This window comes from Lissotriton vulgaris, unplaced genomic scaffold (assembly GCF_964263255.1).
Source record: "Lissotriton vulgaris unplaced genomic scaffold, aLisVul1.2 SCAFFOLD_1989, whole genome shotgun sequence".
NCBI lineage: Eukaryota > Metazoa > Chordata > Amphibia > Caudata > Salamandridae > Lissotriton > Lissotriton vulgaris.
This window is the reverse complement of record NW_028251359.1, coordinates 30396-56386: the sequence shown is the minus strand read 5'-3', so window position 1 is coordinate 56386 and position 25991 is coordinate 30396. Positions and strand designations below refer to the sequence as shown.

Sequence of the window (25991 nt, the reverse complement as noted above, 5' to 3'; positions counted from 1 at the left end):
CATTCCCTAGTGATGGGGGGGGAGGGTTGCGAGTTCACCCTTGGGAGGGGGACATTGGGGGTCAACAAAGGAGGGAGAAGGGGGAGGGATGTTGGCCTTGATGGTAGCAATTTTATGAATAAAGTAATTGTTGAGAGAAAGGCAGAGTTCTTCGGATGGGGTGGGCTTAAGGGTTGTTCTGTCCGAGAACGCCAGGTTGTGGACGATCGTGAATATCTCCTTAGACTGGTTTTCCGCGGCTAAAATTTTGGAGGAGAAATAAGATGTTTTGGCCTCCAAGATGTCTTTTTTATACTGGGTAAGGGTGTTGGTATACTCCAGTTTTAAAGTGGGGCAATAGTTTCTCCTCCATGCCCGCTCCGCGCGGCGTACTTTTAGTTTGGTGGCCTTAAGCTCTTCGTTGAACCACCGGTTGGCGTCCTTCTCACGTTTGGAGGTGATGCGCTTGAGCGGGGCAATGGAGTCGCAGCCAGAGGAGAGCCATTGGTCTATGGCATCCACCTGGGAAAAAGTGGAAAGGCCCTGTAGGGAAGGGAGGGAGGAGGTAAGAAGGGAGGAAAGATTTTCCAGGTTAACTCGGCCCCATGAACGAACCCAGGTGTTTTTGGGGCGGGGGGCTTAGCTGGGGGGTGGATAGGAAGGAAAAATGAAATCAGGTGGTGGTCAGACCAAGGGCAAGGCGAAATGGAGAGATTCCACAGGGCAGTTCAGGGACCAGATCTGGTCAAGCGTATGACCTTTGATGTGGGTGGGGGAGTGAACCTAGGATGTGAAGTTGAGGGATTGAAGGGTTTCGGAGAATTCCTTAGAGGACGGACATTCGGCGGGGTCAGAGGGCCAGAAATTGAAGTCGCCAAGGAGCAGAATGGAGGAGTTATTGACTGTAATAGTGGCCAAGACTTCCAAGAAGTCAGGGAGAAACTGTAGGGGGGATTGAGGAGGACGGTAGGTGAGAAAGCAGGTCGGGGGGGGGGGGAAGAGGTGGAAGTGGTGCGAATCACCAGAAATTCGGTGGTCGCAATGTCCGGCAGGGATAGAATTTGAAAGGGAAGATCGGCACGTACGATGACCGCCAGGCCACCCCCGGCTCTGCCAGAAGGGCGGTCCGCCCTGAGGGCATAGTAAGTGGCCGGTAAGGTGGATAGTAGGGCGGGGAGGGAGTCATCGCAGAACCAAGTCAGTTAGGAAGAGAAGATCTGGGGCATGAAGATCCAGCAGGACCGAGAGTTCATGCGCATGGGCGACAGCGGACCGGGTGTTAAGATAAAAAGCCGTAAGGGCTTTGGAGGTTGACGAAGGAACGATGTTACAAGGCGAGAGAGAGGGGCCAACTGTAGAGAAAGGGAAGTGAGGGGGCGGTGGGGGAGAGACCAAGGGAGGAAATGCGAGAGCAAAGGGAGGCCGTGATGGGCCAGGGACACTGGAGGCTGCGTAGTTGGTCCGGGGTATAGGTGATGAGCGGGGCGGAGTGACGTGCCCCTAGTCCCGGCCAGTCGCGGACAGGCGCAGACGGGCTTGCCTTAGGCGCGCAATCGTCGCGCCCGCCCGCTGCGCTTCCTACCAAGACACATGATTTATGGTGGAGGGTCAGGGCGTTGGAGGGGGTGTGGCCAACAGAGGGGGCGTGTCTCGTGGCACACCTCACCCTCGGGAATGGCGACCAAGATAGAGAGTCGTTGCAGCGTGAGCCCGCTGTTTGAGGAGATGCCAAAGAGTGCAAGTAAGTCAGGAGAGTTTTAAAAGCACAATATCACAACAACATTTTTAAAAAGCAAGTTTTCGCACTCCCGGCTTCTCGCCTCAGGAGTCCTTCGTTAGTACCGCGCCATAGGATCTGCGCGCACTATTTATACACCTGGTGAGGGGGCGTGGCCAACAGAGGGGGCGTGTCTCGTGGCACACCTCGCCCTCGGGAATGGCGACCAAGATGAAGAGTCGTTGCAGCGTGAGCCCGCTGTTTGAGGAGATGCCGAAGAGTGCAAGTAAGTCAGGAGAGTTTTAAAAGCAGTGTGGGCCGCAAGGTTAGCTGGGGACTGTAGTCCTAGTCCCTTCTCAGGCTCAGCACGGTTTTGGCAGCCAATAAGCCAGTTTGGATCTTTCCGTTTAGTACTCAGCCTAGCAATGGTCATGTTCCAACATAAAGTACTCCAAGAGAAGAGTTGGGCATATAGAGGCAGATTGCCACATGGAATTTGTTGGTGACGCAGGAGTGCTAGCAGGGGGCGGCCTTAAGCATGTGCAAGCTGTGCACCTGCACAGGGCCACCAAACCCCAGGGGCCACCACGCCAATATATATCCTTAATATATAAATCCTCTGAGGATGGATACATATTTGCGTGGCAGCCCCTGGCAGGGATTTTGCGGCCTCCGGCTCTGTTACACTTCTAAACACCCTGAATCCCCCCCCCCCCCTTCACTGGCCTCCGCACTACGCCACATCCGGACCCCTTCTTCCAGGGCCTCCTACCTACGCTCCCTGCCCAGGGACACCATGAGCCTAGAGCCGCCCCTGGTGCTAGGCCTCGCCTCCCCAGCTTACGATTTACTATGGTGTATGCAGCCACCACCGGCAGCATTCAGAAAAGTTGTGTCGCATCCTGCTGTTGCTAGGTGCCCAAGAATGTAGTTGTACAGAATGTTATCTTTAGAATTGGAGCCTAGGCAGTTGAAGCCTGCATTTGCTGCTGTTCTGACCTATTTTGTGAATGAGATCCTTATATTGGAATAAACTTATTTTTACCTCTTACTTCAGAGTCAACCTTTGATCTTACATTTGGCAACGAGGATGGGATTTTTAAAGACGAATTGAACTCAGCTGCAAAATTAAGTAGTTTTGATCCTGAGAAGAAATCTATCTTGGTAACAGATGCAAGTCTAAAAGGCTTAGGAGCGGTTCTTTTGCAAAGAGAAGGTGGCCAGGAAGAAGTTATTTTATTCTGGTCTAGAAGTTTGAGCGGGACTGAGTTACGCTACTCTGTGGTTGAGAGAGAGAAGCACTTGCGGTTTATTGGTCTGTTAAAAAAAAAACAACTTGTGATGGGTGAGGCCAATTTGAGATTAGGACTGATCACAAACCGTTGTGCGAAATTTTGAAGAGCAAAGGTATTGATGCGGTGTCAGGCAGGATAACGAAATGGGTTGTAGCACTGCAGGATTATGACTGATGTTGAATACCTACCCAGTGTAGAAAATAAAGTGGCTGATGCCTTGTCTCAAAAGATGATGGGGTTCATGAAGATGATTAAGATGGTTTGTGCTGTTGGGGAGTGTATTGTTGAAAGACAGGTGGAAAAAGCCTTAATTGAAGATGTGGATTTAAAGAGGGTTTTAGATAACATCAATAATGGTTGGGCATTTAAACCTAAAGATAGTGGAAATGTAGATACGTTTTGGCATGTTAGGGATCAACTTCGTGAACAGGATGTTTTTCTTGTATGAGGAATGAGACTCGTTCCCCCCACTTCTATTAGGGAAGAGCTTATATCTCTTGCGCACGTGGGGCATTTAGGAGTCTCTAAAACTATAGAAAGTTTGAGGTTATCCTATTGGTGGCCAATTTGTAAGTCCATCCCTGAACGCAAGATCCGAGATTTTGTTGAGTGTGCTTTAAGTGAAAAGGTTGCAAAGCCTAAGGCCCAGCCCATGATCATAAGGGAGCGCAGAGGTTCACCTTGGAAAGAGGTAGGTTTAGGCATTCTTGGTCCCATTTACTCTTCAGGCACAGAGTGGTATGTGTTTGGACTTGCTGATTTTTTCTCAAGGTGGCCAGAGATAGCCATTACTCGAGGAATTGAAACCAAACATGTTATTCTAATTTTAGAAAAATTTTGCAAGAGAAGAAATACCCAGTACTATCCTTGCAGACAATGGTGTCCAACTAGTATCCAAACAAATGGAAGTATTTCTATCTAGAAATGGTGTTGCACACAAAATCTGCTTTGTACCACCCAGAAACCAATGGCATGGTTGAGAGGTTCACCCCATGCTGTAACTAAACGAACACCTTTTGAACACTTTAGAGGTAGATGTCCCAATACCATGGGAACACCTCCATTGGGCAATGACATGCAACCTGACTTATTTACAGAAAATGAAATAAGTAATTGGTCTTTTGAATCAAAGAAAATTGAGTCCAGAAAAAAAACATCAGGATGTTAAAAAATGTGCAAGAACAACTGTTACAGTTGGTGATTGGGTTATTAAAAAAGAAACCTTCAAATGAAGTCAACTTCGGCCTTTTTTTAAGCCCATTCAGGTTATATAGATTTTAACAAGTGCTATTAAAACCGCCAACCATTGCATTTGGAACTTCAACAGGGTGGTGATTAGGAAAGACTTTGTCCATCATTTCAATAACTCTTCTTCAGCCTACAACAGAAGGATTCACCTCAACAGAATGGTTCATCATCTATTTTGAAATATTCGCATCAGAATCATTCACCTGCAATTCGTAAATCAGTCTCCTCAATATTTAAATGACTATGTTAAATAGATACATTTTGTTCTATAGGTTTCATTTTGTTTTCTTTGCCTGTTTTAAGGAAAGAGATGTGTGGCATCCTGCGGTTGCTAGGTGCCCAAGAATGTAGTTGTACAGAATTATCTTTAGAATTGGAGGCTAGGCAGGTGAAGCCTGCATTTGCTGCTGTTCTGACCTATTTTGTGGATGAGATACTTCTATTGGAATACATTTTTTTTACCTCTTACTTCTGAGTCAACCATTGACCTTACAGGGAGCATATCCCACGTCTGCGGAGGTCTTTGCGGTTTATAGCGCATTGGTGATGCAAGAGCACTTGGCTCCAGCTCGCGATGTATTGTGAGTTATACTAAGACTTTAGCCAAAAAGGGTAAAATAGCCAAGAGGCAGAAATGTTCAGGTATTCAAGTCTGTGCCCTGCATTTTAAAAGAGTTGCCTGGTGTATTACTTCAAAATACACACCAGGTTCCACCACACCCACACTGGACCACCAGGCCCCACATCTCCTCCTACCAAGCCCCTCACAGACCAACATAGACACCCCCCCACACCCAAATTCAACCACCCCGACACCCAAACCAGCCACCCCCCACACCCAAACCCGCCACCTCCCCCAAACCCACCCAAACCAGCCACCCCCAAACCCACCCGCACCCAAACCAGCCACCCCGCCGACACCCAAACCTGCCATCCCCCCACACCCAGCCCCCCCCCCCGACACCCACACCCAGCCTCCAAGCCCCATGCAATTTTTTGCCTAGCTGCAACGCTGCTGATCGCACCAGTCCTCGTGCACACCATTGCTGTAACAAGAGACGTACTCTAGTATTGCATACCTGAACTCCAACAGGGGTGCAATACTTTTAAGAGGACAGAAAATTCAGAGCGACAGAACCAAGTAAGCACCAGAGGTAAACCTCATCGACTGGTCACAGTAAATTAGGGTGTCCATAAAAAAAACAAAAGGGATATAAAATCTTTATTATAAAAAAAGATTTTGGAAAAAGCAAGTAGTTGTTTGACTGCATGTTAAGCACCACATGTGCTGCAAACATTAACATTAGTACATGTGCAACTCAAAGCAAGGCACTGCAGTCAAGCAAGTGGAGGAGGGTGCTGGGGTACCAATCAAGGCAGAGGAGCAGTGAGTGGTACAGATTGCTGCTTCAAAGGACAGCTGACCCTGCTCTGATTCAATGAGTGACCGGAGCAGGGTGGGCACCTCGCCCTCTGCTAACTTCATCCGGCATGTCCTGGTTCTGAGGGCACGTTTAAAGGTCAGGATGGTTTCTTCCTGAAAAAGGTCCATTAGATGAACTACAGATAATCGGGGGGTGGGGGGGGGGGGTACTGTTAACAGTCGAAAAATTTCAGGTCACAAACAAGCTAAGTGTAGTTCACGTTCAAGGCACCAGCTGGATTAGCTATTCTCCCGAACCAGCCCTGCCCTAGTCTCATCTCAAAGTGCCAAGAAGTCATCATAATCCTTCAGAGGAGCTTCAGCAACACCAGCGGCAGGAGGGCAGCGAGTCCAGCCAGCATGGAGAGTTTGACAGCAGTGCCAGAGTTGCACAGGTCACCGACACAGCAGGAATGGGTGACTGTGTATTCCAGTCCCAGAACAGTGTTGGTCTCTGTTGTAAGACACTTGGTGGGATCCAGGCACCCCTTGGCCTTCATCTTTATGTCACCTGCAGAAAGAGAAAGGGTTAGAATCAGACTGGAGGGGGGAGGGGGGGGGGGGGTCAGATCACAGTGACAGGGAATGGCAAGTTAAGAAAGCAGGAGGTGTACCCACTTTGTTGCCACCACTTTAAAGCTCATGGTGACCTCATACGGCACTTACCGTCACACCCTTCCTACCCAAGCAATATACTGGACCAAAGCCCCATCAGATGGTCATTGGGGGAGGGGGTTGTTTCTGCCTGCCAGAAGCTGGCACGAACACAGCTTTTTGCCGGGCCACTGGAATTATGCGGTAGGGAGGGTCAAATTATGCGCCAATATGGAGTAAATTATGCAGCAAGAAAAGCCAAATCTCAGTGTTATGCAGCAAATTGTGCTAGTATTACTTCATTATTTTCTTCTTATTTTAAACTTGTTAATGCCATCCGGGCACAAGCAGCACTTCATTGGTACCGGTTAAACACTCCAATATAGAAATAGTCATTAGAAATGTCCAGTCAACCATTGCCAAAGGCTTCTCTGCACTCCAATACGGGTCGCAGCATTTTTAGTAATTTTAATCATTTTCAGATTTTAGGGGTTGAGAAAAAGGGTGAAAAAAAGTGAAAATGGAGTTAAGAAAAAGGGACCACCATGATGATTAGTGTTAAATGCCACCGGCCCCACACCCTTTAATTTTTTCAAGGGACCCTCTTGCTCCCAAGATGAGGGGCTGGCATGACTGTCGAGCCCTCCTGAAACAGAATTTCCAAGGTAAATGCAAAATCACCAACACTTCCAACTACTTAGGAATGTACCAAACATTTTAATTTGGCGATTGCCAGAGCTTCAAAACTCTTTTGCCCTCTTGAACCCTCGACCAGATATCTTACTTGCCTAGGATTACTCTCCGATCGCCCAAAGAGTGGTGTTGCCCTTCGACCCATTTGATTTCAGTCCATTTGTAGAGCGCTACTAGTCACCTGTGAGTGTATCCAGGCACTGTGGCGAGAGCCATCTGGATCTCAGGCCAACCCAGAAAGTAAACTAAATATCAGAAGAGGGAGCAAAGACCTTGAACCACATTGTCTAGCGGGGGGGGAATACTCTGGAGGGCCAGAGCTGCATGAGAGTGAAAGATACCAGCATCTAATCGAGCCACACCATACAACCACAAGCAAGTCATGTCTCGGCTGTCAGAGCCGAGCAGACAATCAGCAGGTTGAGCACCCCACAGCATGCTGGAGGGATGCCACCCACCAGAGACCGCACATGCTCTGGGAGACCAGAGTCGCAGCCATGTTAGGTTATGTTATGTTAATTTCAATTTATATAGCGCCCATGTGTACTAGAATCCGTAAATGGAGTTCCTACATTTACACCTCTGACTTCTGTTATAAACCAAGAGGCATACTCACAACAGAATGACAGAACGCAGTGTTCAGCTACAGTTGGCAACGCCGCACTAGGACATTATGAAAACGCAGGGATGTGCCATATTTACAATATGGCGCATTTCCTCTACCACTGGCACTAAATTTAGCAGCCTAGCACCAACACAGGCACCATAGCGCAAGGGTGCCTGCGTTCATGGAAATGGTTTGTGCAGGAAGGGATAACTACCTGCATGTGAACAGTCACCAATGGCGATTTGCTCCATCATAGAATCAGCAAAAACGAAGAGGAAATAATTTCTCCTCATTTCGCTAGTTTACCAGATTTTTCCCTAGACTTATTTTTGGCGTTGCCACGCATTTACACCAGCCTTGTAAATATGGCGCTGTGTCAAAGCAATGGGTGTTGCAGCGGAACCCCCCCATGCAAAGTGAAGTGTGAAAAGGGGCATTATTTACAAGGCCGCATTAAGTGGCTTAATGCGGCCTTGAAAATACGACAATGGGGTTAGCGACATCAGAATGTCAAAAAAAGTGACATTCTGGTGGCAATATGCCCCATAAAGTCCCACCCACTGACCGTAACTATAAAAAGGTGCAATTCCAGCCACCCGGGTTGCTAGGCTTCCGTCACTTACCTTTAGTGGCTGTGCGCGTGTCGCACGTCTGGAGGAGGCCACAGGTGGTAGTGGTGGTGATCAGACATGGATAGTCGCACTGCTTGCACTCCAGCCCCTCACCTGGAAAATGAAAGGAAAGATTAGAAACCACGAAGCAGTGAACAGCATTTCAGTTGGACAAGACAATTGTAGGATCAAATACAGTGCGGCGTAATGGACCGGAGCTGCCGCCTTTGGAATTGGGTTCTAAATTAGTCTCTCTGGGTCACTTAACATCTTGTGATTCTGGGCAAATCACATTCCACACACTAGGTCACATAACTTGTGCATGTGTAAAGTGCTCCAATGACTTTAGGTAGTGTTCACACTATAAAATCTACATAACGAGACATTTCTTCAAAGTTTGCAGTTCCAAGATTTGTTTTGAATTAGCTTAATTGAGCAGTAAGAAACAAACCGTGGTACAACTGGTTGAATGAGGCATAGAGCCCATTGAACAGGGTGGTATATATTTAACAAGACAATCACACATTGTAATAACAACCTATAGCTCCCCCACTCCATGGTATCTGCCCAGGAAAATGCAGTCCAAAGGAGTGGTGTTTATTGACAAGGGCTAAAGTAGTCCATGGTAATCTGTGCATGCACCTCATACATTCCAGCATTTAGGAGTGCACGCTCTTCCTTCGTATGCAACTTTTATGTGCCATAAAATAACGTAAGTTTGAGCACCATCATTCCATTTGTGGTAATGTCGAAGCTCCTCGGTTGTTCCAAGTTACATTGTGCCAACACTATACCCAAGTTTATAATCAGGTGTTGGTACCTTTGGGGTGCCCCCTATACCCCCTCCCCCCAGGATGCAGAGGTTCCCTTCTGGGAACAGCATTAGGCATGTTACCATCTCCATGGTCTGCACCACCCTCCAATATATGTCTGGAAGGTGTGGCACACAGTGTGCCTAGATGTGCCCACAACATAAGGGTACTTCTGACAATCAGCCCTGTCAACTGCAGTCAGCAGCATTCTGGCATCATAGGTTCTACACAGAATTTATTTTTAACTACGCGAGGCAGAACCCAGTCTTAATTGCCAACTCTCTTGGATCCATGAGGAACTCATTCGCCTCCCCGGTCCGAGAGTTTGCTACTGTCCCGTTCCCATAGCATCCCCCCCATCCCCCCAAGCCATCCGGCATATTGTTGCTACCTTCCTATATATGTAGTCAATCCTCTAATCGACTGGCCTTGGGTATCTGGGCTGCCTTCGGGATATCCTTACCCAAGGCATGCCAGAGGCACAGGTACCTCAACACCTCTCCCTCAGAGATGTAACAGTCCCCGTGCACTGCAAATTCCTTCATGGTCGTGCCCACCCAGTCAGGGGTTTATAAAGTGCGCTACTCACCCGTGAGAGTTTCAAGGTGCTGGGGGTGGGGGGGAAAAGAAGAGGGGGAGGGGAGCTAGCGGCTCCGGGTCAGTTGAAGAGCCAGGTCTCGAGGTGCTTCCTGAACGTGTGCAGGGTGTGAGTGTCCGATTGTCACATTGAGCTAGTTCCAGGTTTTGGCTGTGGTGTAGGAGTAAGCTCTCCTGCTGGTTCTTTCTGCGAATACAGAGAACCTCTGCCAGGGAGAGGTCAGCGGAGCGCAGGTTCCTCTTGGGTACTAAGGATAGTCTTTTGTTGAGGTAATTAGGTCCGATGGAGTGATTTGTATGCTTGGATGAGGAGTTTGAACGAGACTCTGACTGGGAGCCAGTGGAGGCCTCGTAGGTGTTGTCAAGTGCTCGTGGCATGGTGTCCGAGGACGAGTCCGGCTGCAGTGTTCTGGATAGTTTGGAGTCTGTAGGAGAGTTTTGTTGATTCCGGCGTCGCTGTAGTCCAATCTGCTGGTTATGAGTGTGGGTGACAGTCCTTTTACAGTGGGGTGGGGGGAATCCATTTGAAGGTCACAGAGGATGCAAAGGCAATTGAAGCTGGTGGAGGAGACGGCATTGATCTGGCGGTTCATAAAGGAGGGAGGAGTCAAGTATGATGCAGAAGAAGCATGGTATGTAGGGGTGGGTGGGCGGGCTCCTGAGGGCCGGGGGACACCAGGTGTTGCCCCAGGAGGTGGAGGAAGGTTCGAGAAGGAGGACAGTGGTTTTCTCTGAGTTGACCTTAAGGCAGCTGTCCTTCATCCAGGCTGGCACGTTCGGCATTTCTTCCTGGAAAAAGAATCTGGTGTCCTCGGGATTCTTCATGAGAGGATGAGTTGGGTGTTGTAGGATACGATGTTAACCCCTGCTGTCTGACGATGGTGGCAAGGAGGGCTATGCAGATGAAGAGCGTGGGGCTGAGGGTTGATCCCTGGGGTACCTACAGATCGCCCAGGGTGCTAATCCTAATCAGGGCCCACTGTTGAAAGCAGGATAAGCCCATTCTGGTAAATGGCCAGAGTGCCACAGTGGGTAGGTGCCCGTTAAAGTAAATCCCATCTGTCCGCGAACCTTATCCCACACCTGGAGTATCATTTTGATACACGTTAGCCAGTGCGATCTCCTGTCAAGGCCTACAGGACCCAAGGTGCCCTGTCACCATCTCATTGAAGGTTCATGTAAATGTGTGTACACCCAGTCATTAACTACTACCAGTTGGGCAGCCCAATACCACAAATGGAAATTTGGGAAGGCAATCCCTCCCCTGTATCCCCCATTGGTACTTTTGGCCAAGGCAATCATCCAGGATTGTAAGTTTGAGGCGTTATCGTAATGCACAATCTACACACTGGAAGAAGCATCTGGAATTATATATGGTGTATACTAGGAAATATACAGGAATTTACTTAATATGTTCACTTTAAAACAGTCTCACCCATCCCAACAGAATGGTAATGCTTTCCAGAGCTCAGCATCTCTCCTGAATTTCCAATACATCATAGGTTCCCCCAAGAAAATGCCTCAGGAGTGGGCAATGTAAGTACCTGAATATCAAAATCAGTTTTGAGATTAGAGGTTACCCTGTAGTGACAAGGCACAGCTCCATGCCATGAGGTGCTAGGACCGATTTTTGACCAATTATTACAAAAAATGCTACATTTATCAAATATATGTATAACTTGCATTAATCGGTCAATGGAAAGTTCTGGATGCAAGACATAGCAAGATAGTCAGAGTACAATGATCTTCTCAGCCCAGCCCAAGACTCTCCACAGACTAGAGTACGGCTCCCCATACCCAAGATGCTAGTAGTTCCATTACTAAGGCGACTGGCCAGCCCCGTCTAGGTCCCTATGTGCAGAGAAGTGGAGTATTCTCCATAGAATTTTAAACTGGTCGAGGATCAGAGAAGTTTAATTTCTACCAGTGCACATATCGTGGTCCAATGTTTCAAATAGGTAGGCCCACTCAAGTTAGTCAAACTTGCAAGACGCGTCCAAAGAGACAAGTACATCCGGTGTGAGGACGTAGATTGTCCTTGCAAGACATCCAAACAGTCGGAGGTTCAGCTTGGTACTCCTCCAGTGTAAACTAATCGGGGTTTATTTTTCACCTCCCACCTCTATTTTGCCAAAGCAGTGTTTTGCGGAAAGGCAATATGCAAATGTGGGCCACTGTTTGGCATGTCCGGGCCCATTTTTAATCCCAATCCAACCCTGCTCCAAGTGCATCCCTCATCTCCACCTCGCTGTAAAGGGTTGGGTGGAGTGTTTGAAGGATTGAGTTTGAAAGCGCATGACGCACATTCACAGCAGCAGTACCACCGACTGCCAGCTCAACACCGAGCATTGCCGCACGTTGCCACTAGATGGCGCGGAAAGCTTAGATAGTTAATTTAGGGGTTATGTAAAGCGGTAGATCTGTAAGAAAATTTCGGAGCGAAGAGGCAGACCTAAATGCAGAGCAAACAACTTTATGTAAATATAAAACACTTAAGCAGCTATTTAATGCATGCTTCACGTCATGATTAAGGAGTATATTTGTGGCAAAGATTGTTCCACAGTAAAGCTGGTTTGTTATTCACACGTGATGGAAATTTGGAGTACTCCTCAGCGGGCCGTTTTTTATTTCAGTTCAACGTGGTGGATTACCCGTATTATAATGGGAATTAAAATATATATATTTTTAAAGTGTGCCAATAAAGATTGTGGCTGAAAGACCCACAAAAAAGGTACATGAAAATAGTAAGAATTTGAAGCAGGACCGGCGGTCAGCAGTAGTGCATACACACGAACTAAACAATTGGACCGACCAGCACCGATAAAAAAAAAACGGATTCTAAGGACGTAGTAGTGTCAAACGCTGTATATGCACGAAACATTGCTGGGGGATACATATTGAATTATAAGGGCAGGCATCTCGCTGCCAAGATGTGCATTTTATCATAAGTACGTCTCACCACTAAGGGTTACACATATAAGGGCAGGTGCCTCACTGTTAGGAGCTACACAGTTTACCACACGACAGGGCTTTAAGTGGGCCGGATCCATTAAACACTGCAACGGGTCCCTATCGGGTCCAAATTTCAGGGCCTTAACTTTGAGCGATTTAAACCCGTTATAACTTTTGCTATTAAAGTAATCCACGTCAGGGATTTACTACACAGTTTCACTTTCACTTAATCTTGCGTTATTTATTTATTTATTTATTTTGCGATTTGTAAAGCGCCTGGTGACCCGTAGGCATCCCCGCGCTATAAATCTGTGGAGACCAAGAGAGGGGGGAGAGGGGAAAAACTATTTGGGGAACAGGAGGGTTTTAAGTTTTTTTCGAAAGAGAGCGTGACAGGGTTCCAGACGCAGACTGCGTGGAAGTGAATTCCATCCTGCGGAAGCTTTGACCGAGACTTTGATCTCTAAAAGTGTTAATTTCCTTCAGGACGTTTATTTGTATGTAGCAGATCACTCTTGCGATGTGAAATTCATTGTTGAACGGGATATGATGAAGAGCACTGGAGTGGAGGCTGAATTTTTCACAGTGCTAGTGAGTGGTTCATAAAGGGCCTCAGAATGCATGTGGTCATCCAATCCTTGGCCTCTCTGCAGAGCGCATCGGCCTCACTAATGTTTATTTAGCCTGCAAATAACAAACTACAGCCATGTCCATAATTATATGCAGAAGTCCTCATTCTGGGAACCACCCCCTCGGCGTGGAACACCTGGTGGCCAACTGCCCCCTGAAGCCCACCGACCCAACAGACCACACCAAAAACCTCAGCATCGTTCTCGGCGCATCGCTCACCATGAACTGACAGGTCAATGCAGTCACCTCCAGCTGCTTCAACACACTCTGCATCCTCGGCAAGACCTTCAAATGAATCCCCTCTGAGTCAAGAAAGGCAGTCACTCACGCACTCATCACCAGCAGACGGGACTTAGGAAACACCCTCTACGCTGGCATCAACTAAGCCCCACCACAGACTATCTACAAAACCGCCACCATACTGGTCCTAGGCCACCCCAGGTATGAACACACCAGCCAACACCCACGTAGACTGCACTGGTTCACCATGGATAAAAGGGTCACCTTAAAAGTCCTCACCCATACCTACAAATGCCTTCACAATTACAGCCCAAAATACGTCACTGACAGAATCAACTTCCACATAAACCTCCGATCCGCCAACCTCGTGCTGGCTGAAACTCAATGCATCAACAGAGCAGGTGGAAGATCCTTCTCCCATATTGCAGCCAAAACATGGAACGAGCTACCATCAGTCGTGCCCCCTCCCTGAACACCCTCAGGACCTGGCTCTTCAGCTAAGCAGATCCACAAGCCCTCTCCCCCCCCCCCCCCCCCCGAGACCCTCACAGGAGAGTAGTGAGCTTACAATCCCCTGAATGAGTTAGACACCATTTTAGAGAGACCCCCCCCCCCCCCTCGGATTCCAGACAAGTGTGCAGAGCAGGGACCGCCGTGCTAGGTCTTTAAGAACTCAGAGCGTCCTGATGCACCTTTTACAGACACATGCAAAAGAAACAGTTGATGGCCGGAATGCTGGACAATGCAAACATTCACCCCCAGTCACAAGGATCTGGGTTAAATCCATCATTCTTTTGCTCACCACCCCACCCCAGTTTGGACCCAGCCATATGCAAATCAGTCTTCACCCTGTTCCTTGTGGTAACAGTCCAGCCCCGAACTGCCAGGTCAGGTCCTCTCTGGACCAGAAACAAGCATCATGGGACCATTTCAGGGCACCTCTTATAGACAACACGATGCACAGCCCACATACAAATCGCTAGAGCACTGGTCACAGATTACAGACAGTGTCGCAATACATCTTAGACATAGCACTGTTGAGGACGCAACTAAACTGCAGCACGAATACAAATATCACCCGGCCAATAAGCCATTTACTCATTCTGGAGGGGCAACTCCCCCTGCAGTCACTCCTCTTATTCTACACTCACACTGTTGCACTGCTCACCGTGCACTCACATGGCCACTCCTGCCACCCCCACAGCGCAGAGTGTACAAAGACCGTGTAGCCTGCAGATCACACTACTGAGTGCACGTAAACTACGATTAGCGCTATGAAAAAATGAAATGTGTGTCAGAAAGGTGCGATAGAGAGATGAGGTCTATTGTTGGCAAGTGGTGGTGAGGGAATTCACAGAAGGAGGCGCCCCAAAAACTGGAGCGCCGTTTGCGACCAGTGCTTGAGCCAGTCCTGGCTGGAAGTGTTAGGACCCCTCCCCACCCCAAGGTTTTGGTCTAGTTGCGACCCTGACAAACATGCACCCTAAATATTGTTAGTGTGGTCCTATTACTACCTTGAACCAGCCCTAACCAAAAACAGTCCAATTTATAGGTCTATCCACCCCCCACCCCCCTTCCATTCCGAAATTCTGGTCACCCGAGTCTGGCAGAAACTGTCCGTTTTCGGGGAGGGGGTGAGAATCAGGGCTTGCAGATGGGATCTCGAATGTCAGTCACACAGCAGGGACCCTACTCTTGAGCAATATCATCAGAGGGAGGGGGGAGGGGGGCAAAAGGCAGGTGCCGCACTTTCTAGGAGCATTTTTTTGCTCTGAGCTAGAAAGGTAATTTGTTAAATTCCACAGATCAGTGCAACAAATGCAAAATTTAATAGTAAACCTCGAATCCGCCGCGGAATCAATTTCACTGCCCCCCTCCCCCAATGTTTACACAGTTTATTTATGAAAGGTACTAGAAATTAAACATAATTCCAACGCGTGTTTTAATGCAGATCACTTTGGAAATGTTCTTCCCAGGAGGTAACGGAAGCGGTCCCAAATTAAACAAAAATACAGAGCGGGGATCAGCTGCAATCTACCATTTAAAAACGGGTGATCCGGGAGGGGGGGCTGTTGGACAGCACATTCGCTTCAGAAATGACATTCATCTGGCGGCAGGCGCCCCACCCAGGGGTGGGGTGATCAAGCGGTATTGCGCGTACCCCAGGGGAGTGTTACTGCTGTCCGAGTCTTTTCATTCTCGCAGCCCTTAGGCAGACAAAGGAATCCGCCGTAGATCGCACATGGCGCTCTCCTTGGCCTCAGCCTGCGCCGAGAGGCGCGGCAGCAAGCCTTTTCTGCCCCAATACGTCACATTCACCAACAACATCGATTGCTCAAACGCCTAAATACGGGTCACAATGAAGCGCTATATCAATAGTCTCAAAAAAAAAAAAAAAAAAAAAAAAAAGTACGTCACACCCTTTAGTGAAGGCATCTCAGATGCGACCACACCCTTCGGGCTTATAGTAATCCACTGCCTCGCCGCAGGTCCAGTCCTAAAAAGCTTATTTAACAAGTCGTTATTTACAGTGCTGCGAGATGAGGTGTGGGTCGCCAACGCTATATCCAAACATAATATTTTAAAAGTAAAGACCCAGACTGGAAAGGCTATCCCGCTGACACCCAGCGGGGACTCAGCCGTTTTGGGTACCCCCGTGAATTCCCAACGCGTGTCTAGAGTCGATTAGAAGGAAAGGAAGACCGCATACATCACACAAAAATATGCCCCCCGTGGTGTCCTGGCAGGTACGCCGCCTTTAACTGGCAGTAATATAAAAGGAAAAATTACTGCAGACACTCTGAGAAAAATAATCTAGAGTGAAGCGATTCCCACGACTACCTCCCCCCCCTCCCCCCTCCCCAAAATGCTCCCAATTGTTCGGAATTTACCTACATTGGCGGCGAGGGCGCATCTTTCTTTACGCATACACAGTGTACAACAAGGGATACATCTACAAAGGCGCTTCATTAAGTCTCGTCCTTACCCAGGGCCAGGCTGCAGAGCAGGAGGAACGCGGCGCTGATGAAAGCCTTCATGCTTCTAGGAGCTGGAACGAGGACCGTGTGCAAGCGGAGGCAGCAGAACGACGGGTAACAATGAAACGGGGTGGGGCAGGACCTGCTTATAAACCGACCGCCCCGGTGGGAACCCTCCCCTCCCCCTCTCCTGTGCGTGCCTGTGATTGATTCCGTGAGTGACGCAGTGTGCGGTTTAACAAGTCACCTGCACAGGGCGTTCAGGCTTCTACGTTTATTCCAGTTTATTTCATGGGGCTGTTTCGCTATTTGGGGTGCTGCGCTCGCTTGTCGATTTTTTTGATACATTATCTGTTGATGTCCACTTTTGTGCATATTGAACCCGTTATCAATTTAATCATTTTCTTGTTTTACTCTATCTGTTTAAACGTGGTTTATTCGCTCGCGATCGCTATGATTTTCTACACTTGATGTTTTTAAATTTTCGTTAAACGTCAGTTATTTTTAAATGTTTATCATGTATTCGTTATTAGCGCTTCTCTTGTGTATTGAAGCCGGTTTTTATCGCGCTACACTCATGGGTATTATACAGCTGTGGGACGGGCTACAACCGAAAACATCTGCACATGGGTCATTGCGTGGGTCTGCAATGGGACTAACGGTCCCGGACTATTGAATAGGGGTGAGATGTATGTATAGGCATTTATATAGCGCACTACATACCCGGAGGGTCCCAAGGCGCTTCGACCGCTGCGGATGGGCAGCTATATCCATCCATCTCCAGACTCACCCATTCATCCATCATTCCACATATCCGTCCGCCCTTTCACTCATCCACCCAGTCATCCATTCTTTCAATCACCCCTCCATCTACCCTTTTACTCCATCCATCCTCCTTTTCACTCATTCATCCATCTGCCGACCCTTTCTCTCAGTCATCCATCCTTCCACTAATCCATCGACCCATCCATGCACCCTTTCACTCATTCTGTCACTCACTTATTCATCCATCCAACTTTTAACTCATCCATCCAGCCACCGTTTCAGTCATTCCCCATCCTTCCGCCCAGCCGCCCTCCATTTCACTCATGCATCCATTCTTTCACTCATCCATCCATTCTTTCACTCATTCATCGATTCTTTCACTCATTCACCCGAACATCCACCCTTTCAATCATTCATCGCGGGATCATGCTACAAAGTCCAGATGTGTGCCCCCTTCCCTGGGCCTTGGAGCCATTGTCCAGTGCTGCGAAGCCCGGCGCTGGGGGCCCTCTCTCGTAGGCCTCGCAGCGCTACACTGTAAGTGTGAAGCCCTGGGGATGAAACTCCCTACCCATGGGCTGCGCTGCCCATGGAGCAGTTTAATGGAACTGGCGAGCCAGACACAAGGCCTCGGGTCGGCTCTAAATCCTGAGACCCTGGGCAAATCGCTTAAATTTCCCCATGCCAAAAAAAAAAAAGCGCCCGTTGGAATGTTATTGCTCCTCGTATACAGCGCCCAAAAGCTTCGGTTTGAGTTTACGCTATATAACACTGCAAACAACAAGCACTAGAACCTCGTTTCCCGGCTGTGTGCATCATGCCTGACTTCCATGATTTCGGTTGCTTCTGTGCCGGAGAATGGTGAATTTATGAGTTGGAGGAAGGGTGGATGAGTGAAAGCAGGGATCGAAAAACGGGGCGGGGGGGGGGGGGGGGTTTCTCCTAGAGGCGTGGCCGATGCAGTTAAGGGCACTTAAAACACGTAGGCTAAAAATCTGTGCAGAGCATAGTGTGCTGCCCGACTGGCATTTTGCTGCGTCTGATTGCATCCAGACATAATACAAAAAGTAAGATTACCTACAACAAGCTAGGGCTTGTCAAGGGCTGTTAGTTGCATAAGATAGGTAAGCAACAACTATGGCTTTGTTGCAACTTGCATATAATATTGAAAATACTTCCATTCTGAAATGATGAGGCTCGAAAAGAACAATACCGAGTCTCTTTGAATCTACCTCAAAGGCAGTACTGCTGGTTCTGCTGGTACTGCTGGTACTGCTATAGAGTTCAGATCTTTTTTCCACCCTGAGGGAGAAGGCAAGAATGCAGAGCTCGAAAGAGAGCCGTTTCGGCACCTGCTTTTTAGAACTGGCAGTGCTGAGCACCTGCAAGACCCGGCCCACCTAAAGCCCCCAGTGAAAGACTGGATGGATGGAGTGAAAGGGTGGATAGATGAGTGAACGGATGGACGAGTGAATGGATGGACGGATGTTCATTTGCCCCGGGAGGGGGCAGGGGGGCAAGAATCACGTATGCTTAGTTAAAGCAGGTGAATGCGTCACAGGAAAGAGGCGAACTTCCACAAACTACACATTTTAACTGTGGCTAGTAAAAACGTTGTCTCCTTCTTTTTGAACGCACACAACACACTTTCGTTCATTGCAAAGATGAAGAAGTGTGGCTCACTGGTTAGAGGAGGCAGACCTGGAAGCAGAGGTCAGCCCGGGACCAGGGTTCAATTCCCGGCTCGGCGGGGTCTTGAGTCCTAAAATGTCCATGGACTTGACAATTCTCGCTCCGGTGCCTACTCTATTCACGGGTTCACACTCTGCGACTCTGGGCAATAGCTTGCTTAATCTCCACAACGGCCCCTCGCGGCGGGATGCCTGGCTTTCACCTAGTGGATACCCTGCCAGGGTTATCTCACAGGGGAATACCAGGACGGGTTCCCTAAGCAAGCGCTTAGAAACTGCTTGGTGATTTGCGCTATATAAATTCCTGTACATTTACATTTACAACGCACGTGGGTGGGAGCAGTGCACACGTGTTCTAGTGCAAGCCTCCTGCTGTGGCTGCGCTACTTCATGTCCAAACCGCGTGAAACCACAGATCGCGTGCAGCGTGACTGGAGTGCACAGGTTTAAAGAATAACAGACACCAGGACAGGGCACAAACATCCAAGGAGCACTGAAAGCCAAAGGCCTTTGGGCGCAGAATGACTCACTTGGCTTCTGGGAATCACTCAGGGGCCGAGGGGAGGGGGTGGGGCGGTTCCCTGGGCCCCGAGCACTGGATCATGGATTAAATCCTGTTCCTGGACCTTCCAGTCTGATCCAGCGCTTCAAGGCCCAGGAGAATGCGCTTTACTAAACACTGTTTTGTTTGTTTTGTTGTGAGATATATTTTAAGGAACCCCGAATGTACAAATATGTTTTTTATTATGTATTGTTCGTTGTGGTGTACTTTTATGGCTTTGGTTAGCCGAATAAAGTGGTTTGACTTGCACTGTTTTGCTAATCTCATCCGTCTGCACCCTCCTCTCCCCACCTGATAAATTAAGAGTGGTCTTTGGAACAAAGGGGGCTTCTGTTGCCTAGCAACGCAAAACAGGAAGGGCAGACCAGGCTGGGTTTTACGAGAAGTGATGCCCCGCCCCTGCAGTTGTGAGCCAAGCCAACACAATTGTTGGCTTTACTGCTGCCTACTTCCCCACCTTCTGTTCCCCCCTGCCCCCACCCCTGCACCCCCAGGAATCCTTCCACGCCCTTGGACCAGAGAGGTCAAGACACCCACAAATACACGTGTGAGGCGATTGAACGAGGGAGGGGGCACCTCACACGGAAGCCAGCGGGCCCCGTTGTTTTAACCTGAGCGCGGGGGCCCGGGGCGCCTGCCCACAGTGCACGTGACTAGCACCGGCCCTGGGAGGGGGAGTTATTATTATTATAAGTATCATTTAAGCAAAACATTCACCAAATCATTTTGGTCCAAGAGACAAAGATGGAGGTGTAGGAGCGAGGCCGAAGGCTGCAACCAAGAGCTAAGGATCGACGCCTCAGCTGGGCAGGCAGGGCTGGGGCAGGCAAGGTAGTGTTTACTGCAGAGCTGTGATTTCTTCTGACCCCCTGATTACCTCCTCGTTCTGCCCCTCGCTTCCCTTCATTACAACAGAGATACTCCGGCCTCCCTGGACACCCATACCGCACGATCTTTGTCCACAAATAAAGACTCCCCTCTCCCTCCCTCCTTCCTCCTGTAAATACCACGTTGCCCGACACAACAGCAATTAGAGGTTGTCCTGGACCACCTGGGAGAGAGGGAAGGATGCAATGAATAGATGCGAGGGAAGAGGGCTCAGGGTAATGCAATGAGCAGTACTGCATATGTCTACGGGAGGTAGTTCCTGAGCTTGGGGCCCACCACGTGGAGCTAGAGCAGTCGACCTCAAAGCTGGGGAACCGGGATTGAGTCGCCACAGGGACACTCAACATCCTGTGATTCTGGGCGAATCACTTAATCTCCCCGTGCCTAGCAAAATGAATGTGTCCGTCTGTAATGCAACTGTGTGCTCGTGTATAGCGCTCCGATACCTTTCGGTCAAGTTTGCGCTATATAAAACTAAAAAAGGCTCTGACACCACACTGCGATTGTATAACCCCTTGCATGCATCGGACGGCCCCCAGCCATTGGACGTCACGGTGGGCGTGTGCGTCGGATGGCAGGGGGCCGTCTGATTTGCGCACGCGTGGAATTCGCTCGCTCGTTAAACTGAACCAAACGTTAAAGAGAAGCAGCACTGGGGCGGCCAGGTGAGGTTTTCCCAGCACGTCTCTGTGAGTTGAACTGCCCTAGATTTAAAGGCTTTGAGACCACTGTCACATGTCAACGACCTCACAGGTGTCCTCTGTCCTTGTGTGAATAACTCGCCCTGATGTTTTCCAGTGCATTTTGAGGCTTGTAGTCATGTTTATCTGAATATAAAGTTAGAACTGCAGCTCCCACCATGCAGAGCCACATCCTGTAGGAATACTCATGCACAGACTTGTGAGACTTAAGAACTTTCCTAAGGAGAAAAATAATCTCAGGATCATGGCTGCCACAACAATTGTGCCACAGCCACTGTTAGACTTGGCTTTTTCAGACGGTTTGCCCCCAGACGTTTTGCTTTTTTGCCTCCGGTTTTTTTACCCTATTTTTGTTAGTTTGAGGACTCTGGGCACCTTACCACTGCCATTCAGTGCTAAAGTGCATATGCTCTTCATGTAAATTATGTTATGGATTGGTGTTTCTATGATTGGCATATTTGATTCACTGGTACAGTGCACTGTGTGTGTCCGGGGTCTGTAAATCAAACGTTGCTCGTGGGCCTGTAGCACTGATTGTGCCACCCACATGAGCAGCCTGTAAATGTAACTCAGACCTGCCATTGCAGTGTCTGTGCACAGTTTGGTACTGCCATGTCGATTTGGCAAGTGCATTCACTTGCCAGGCCCTAACCTTCCCTTTTCATACATGTAAGAGTAAGCACACTGTAGCCCGATGGGGAGGGTGCAGTGTATGTGAAAGGTAGGAGATGTGCTGAGGTGTGTGACACATCATGAAAGTGAAATACGGTGCATTTAGTTTTTCACTATTGAAAGGCTATCTGTCCTATAGGATAGAATGGGAGTTTATGTATAACATCTTACAAATATAACTTCCCATTGAGACTAGATTGGGAAATATAGTTTGGTATGCCTGGACTCAGAATGTAAAAACGCATCTTTTATTAAAGATGATTTTTATGTTCTGTGTTTGAAAATACCACTTTTAGAAAGTAGGTATTTTCCTGCTTAGCCATCCTGTGTGCCTCTGCTGGGTTTGTGGATTGACTGTCCAGCTTTGGAATGACAGGAGCTGAGGATGTGCATTCTCTCAGACAGAGGGGGCAGGGAAGTTGATGTGTGTCCTGCCTTTCCTGAATGTGTCAGGTCTGGGATGAATAGACCTGGGTTGCAATCAGAGTAGTGGGAGGAGTTTTCACTAGCACCTGAATAGGCCTGGTCTGAATTTACAGGGGGGGGAGAACATTTCCCTTGCACCTGAATAGGCATTGTCTGCCTTGAACAGTGTTCAGTGCTGTCTCCACCACCTGCTGGGCAGCTGGGCCAGAGAGAACCAAACTGGGTTGGACTAAGCACAGACACTCTCTGCCTGACAGAACAAAGGGATTTTGAGTGTAAGTATTGGGTCCCAGACCCCAGAATTTTAGAACTCTTTTGGGAACCAAGAAGTCTGCCAAGAAGAACAGCCGGAGAAGCTCTGAGGAGGGATTACCACTTTGCTGTGTTGGCCTACAGTGGCTGCTTCTGTCTTAGCAGTGAAAGGGCTGGACTGAACTTTCTGCAACTTCCTTCTGTGAGTTTCTCCAAGGGCTTGAGGTAGAGCTTGCCCCCTGTTAAAGAAGTCTCAGGAACAGCAAAGACTTCAAGTTCATCTGTTACCAGCACTGGGGACTGTGTATTTTCTGCTACAACAGAAGAAAAAGCAACCCGATGCCACCAACGACGCTGCTGCTAACTACGTGTCCTGAAGGCTCCGCAGAGGGCACCGCCACACTTTTCACCGCAGCCCTGGTCTCACCGATGACGCCACTCGACCTAATAAAGATAAGGGCACTCTTTCAATGCTTTGGATGTATTTTCTCAACTTAGGGCATGCAGCCCAATCCTGCAAGGCCACTACTTTAATAATGGCACCACCCTGAGACAAGGTATCTACTCGTTTCTCTTTTCTGGGGCTAACTAGCTTCTGTTTCAGCTACCTACCTAACTTTCCCTTAATGAGTGTTGAGGAAACTCACAATAATAGTATTCATTTTTGAATGGTCTTTGCAGTATCAAATCATATTTCAAGACATGAAAGACAAAATAGCAGCAGCGGATAGTCTTGAATATTATGATGTCTCTTTACCCTCTGGACAGACTGTTGATGAAAACCCCAGGGCTCTTGAGGCAATCCATTAACAAAGAGATGCTGACCCTGAAGCACAGAGGCGTGTGACTGTGCATGGCAGGGGCTGTTTCACCAAACTGGGATTTACCTACTCGCAGGGCGAGAAAGAATCCCTTGCTGCAGAGTTGGCCTGAAAGCATTGTAAGCTATTCTTTTCTAGAAAATCCTTCACTGTTGTGACAGACCATCCAGCCTTGTTGTCAATATTTGGTAACCCAAAGGTCAAAATGTCCCCTCGCATTGAAGGGTGGGGGCTTATGTCTGCATGACTAGAGATGCAAAATCACCCACAGACCTGGGAAGGACTAGGAGAGAGATTCTGGACGCTTCATATCTTATTTTCCTATAGAAAGCTCAGCAACTACTCCTTCCATAGCAGAATACCTAAGAAATGTCATTCAGCAGCCATGTCCCTGTGACCTAAACGTTGAAAGGTAATACAAGCGTCTGGACAATACCCCACTATGTGTGTGGTGAAGACTCTCATCGATTCCCAAAGATGGAATGAACTTGAGAATACTCACAAGGTCCATCCATAGAGCATATGGAAAGATCTGTCTTTCAAAAATGCGAAGGTGGAACTACATAAGCACTCAAGGGACTACTTGCTTTAGTACTCTGTTAACATTGAAAAAGTTGCTGTCAATATGACTAACAATGCATTCATGCATTCATGTATAAAAACGAAATTGCATTTTTATTGATGAATTCGCCTGTTGTGAAAACCACGTCAACCCCAACTCAGAAATCCTTTGTCAGACAGGCTGTGGGACCCAGGCCCAAGGTCACTGATTGACATCATAGGTGGGGTGGCATGTAGGTGGCAGACACATGTGTGAACAGGAAATCCCACATCAATCCCACAGATAAGCGCAGTGACACCACAATGGTCCAGGGAGAATGGCCCCAATAAAGCATACATGGCTAGAGGGGTGCCTGTGTTCCCAAAACACCATAAAGTCATATGCCACAAGAAGTTAGGAACACACAGCCAATCAGGACACAGCACACACTGCACACAGTGATCACAAGCTCCCCATGCCAGACATCTGGACACATTACCCACTGGACGCATTGTGTCCACACAAGGTCGAGGCCCAACTGGATTTCTCATTTAATACATTAATTTATGACTCCAAAGTCAGACGTTCCCACTCCTACTTAATGACTTTGCCAATTCTTGCTTTCCCCTTCATCCTTCCAGTGTGGAAGGAAGGAATTTACCATTTAGCCTTCCAAAGAGGTGGATTTTATGTCCAGACTTTGGATCCCTCTGTTTTGAGACATCCCTTGCTTTCCCCATTCTGTTATGGTCGAGTGTATGAGATAATGTACACATTAGGCCTGCAAGTAACCCATGCCCTAACCTGCTCACATCCACCAAGCACATCACACCATCCAAGTACCAAGGCTGTGCCTCTTGTCTCTGTTCTCCGGGTACCCGCTTGTTAACTCTGATTGCAGACAATTGTTTTGAAGACCAACAACACTGAATGAATATTAATCAATATCTGTTTTAGAGAGGTTGCTAGCAAGGGCACATAGAATTATGCAATCAGGACCCAGCTAACCCAGGGGTGCTGCTCTGCCAAACTGTACCCACTTGATTCTCCATCAGCCTAGAGTCTTCCCCCAGAATATTCCTAAGTAATGGAGAGCTCACGAACCACCAGACTTAAGAGCCCCATCCACGGAAAAACAACAGAGTGTGAGTTGTTTATGTTTCAATTGAAAAACAATTTCATAGAATGCCAATACAGAAACAATTTCACCTAAACTGTTAAATGGAAATTTGCAGGATGAATGGTATTTGCCATTATATAGAAACCAATTTGAATTACGTTGGCGCAAATCTCTTAATTTTGGCAACTTCACATTACGCTTCTTCCCGATTCTATGCCATTAGGCCACTTTGCACAATGCATGCCATTTGAGGTAAAAATGTACTGCATAAGCTCAAATCACAATAAAAATTTACTGCTACTGTATGGGAATAACAGAACATGAGCGGCTGTTGTTTGCTGTGCTATTGTTTAAATGCGTCCTCATGGCAAAAATTGACACAAGTATGCATTTCATTCCAAAATGTAACATGAAATGACAGACTTACATTTCATGAAATTATGCATCATTTTGCTGTAATATTACGTAAGTACGTAAAACCAAATCGCACAATTTTCACACACCCCTACATAGAATCCCTTTTTCCCCTCAAAATTGGCTTTTACATGTTTTGCAGGTCTTACTTTTAGCAACATTTTTGTCAGAGATATTTATTTCAATGCTTAACTTCACAATACATTATTTTGGATTGATATCTTTGAGATTGCCGAACAATTACTTCTGATACTTTTAATTCACTGAACCCTTATCACCCCATAACATCATCCATCCCTTATCCCTCTTAACTCCCAAACACCATCCCTGCCTGCCCCCTAAAGCCCCTCACCATGCCTAAACTCTACCCATCCCTGAACCCAAACTCCATCCATTCTAGAACCCTAAAAGCCTTTACTAATCCTAAACTCCACCCATCTAAAACACTAAAAACCCCTTTCTATGCCTAAAACCTGCACATCCCTGATCCATTGATACCCCTCATCAGCCGAAAACATAATTATTCACTGACCCCTAAAAACCTCACACCACCATAAACTCCACATAATCCTGAACCCTAAAACTTTTTCTGCCCATAGACTCCACCCATTCCAAACACCCTTCTGAACCCCTATACTCTCAATATTTGTAAACCCTAAAAATCCTTCAACACTCCTAAACTCTGCCTATCATTGAACCCTAGAAGCCTTCACCATCCCTTATTTCCACCCATCCGTGAGCCCCAAACACCTTCAATACTCC

At 47.9% G+C, this 25991-nt stretch overlaps 1 protein-coding gene across 1 annotated transcript; it reads right to left on the bottom strand.

Annotated features, from left to right (window-relative positions):
- Positions 1 to 5444: 5444 nt before the first annotated feature.
- On the bottom strand, positions 5445 to 16529 carry LOC147662940 (uncharacterized). Its single transcript, XM_086950781.1, has 3 exons — positions 16385 to 16529; positions 8180 to 8281; positions 5445 to 6173 (listed from the first exon to the last, which is right to left on the bottom strand). The coding sequence occupies exons 1-3, from the start codon at positions 16434 to 16436 to the stop codon at positions 5971 to 5973; spliced, it is 357 nt and encodes a 118-aa protein (XP_086806907.1). The 5' UTR covers positions 16437 to 16529; the 3' UTR covers positions 5445 to 5970.
- Positions 16530 to 25991: the final 9462 nt, after the last annotated feature.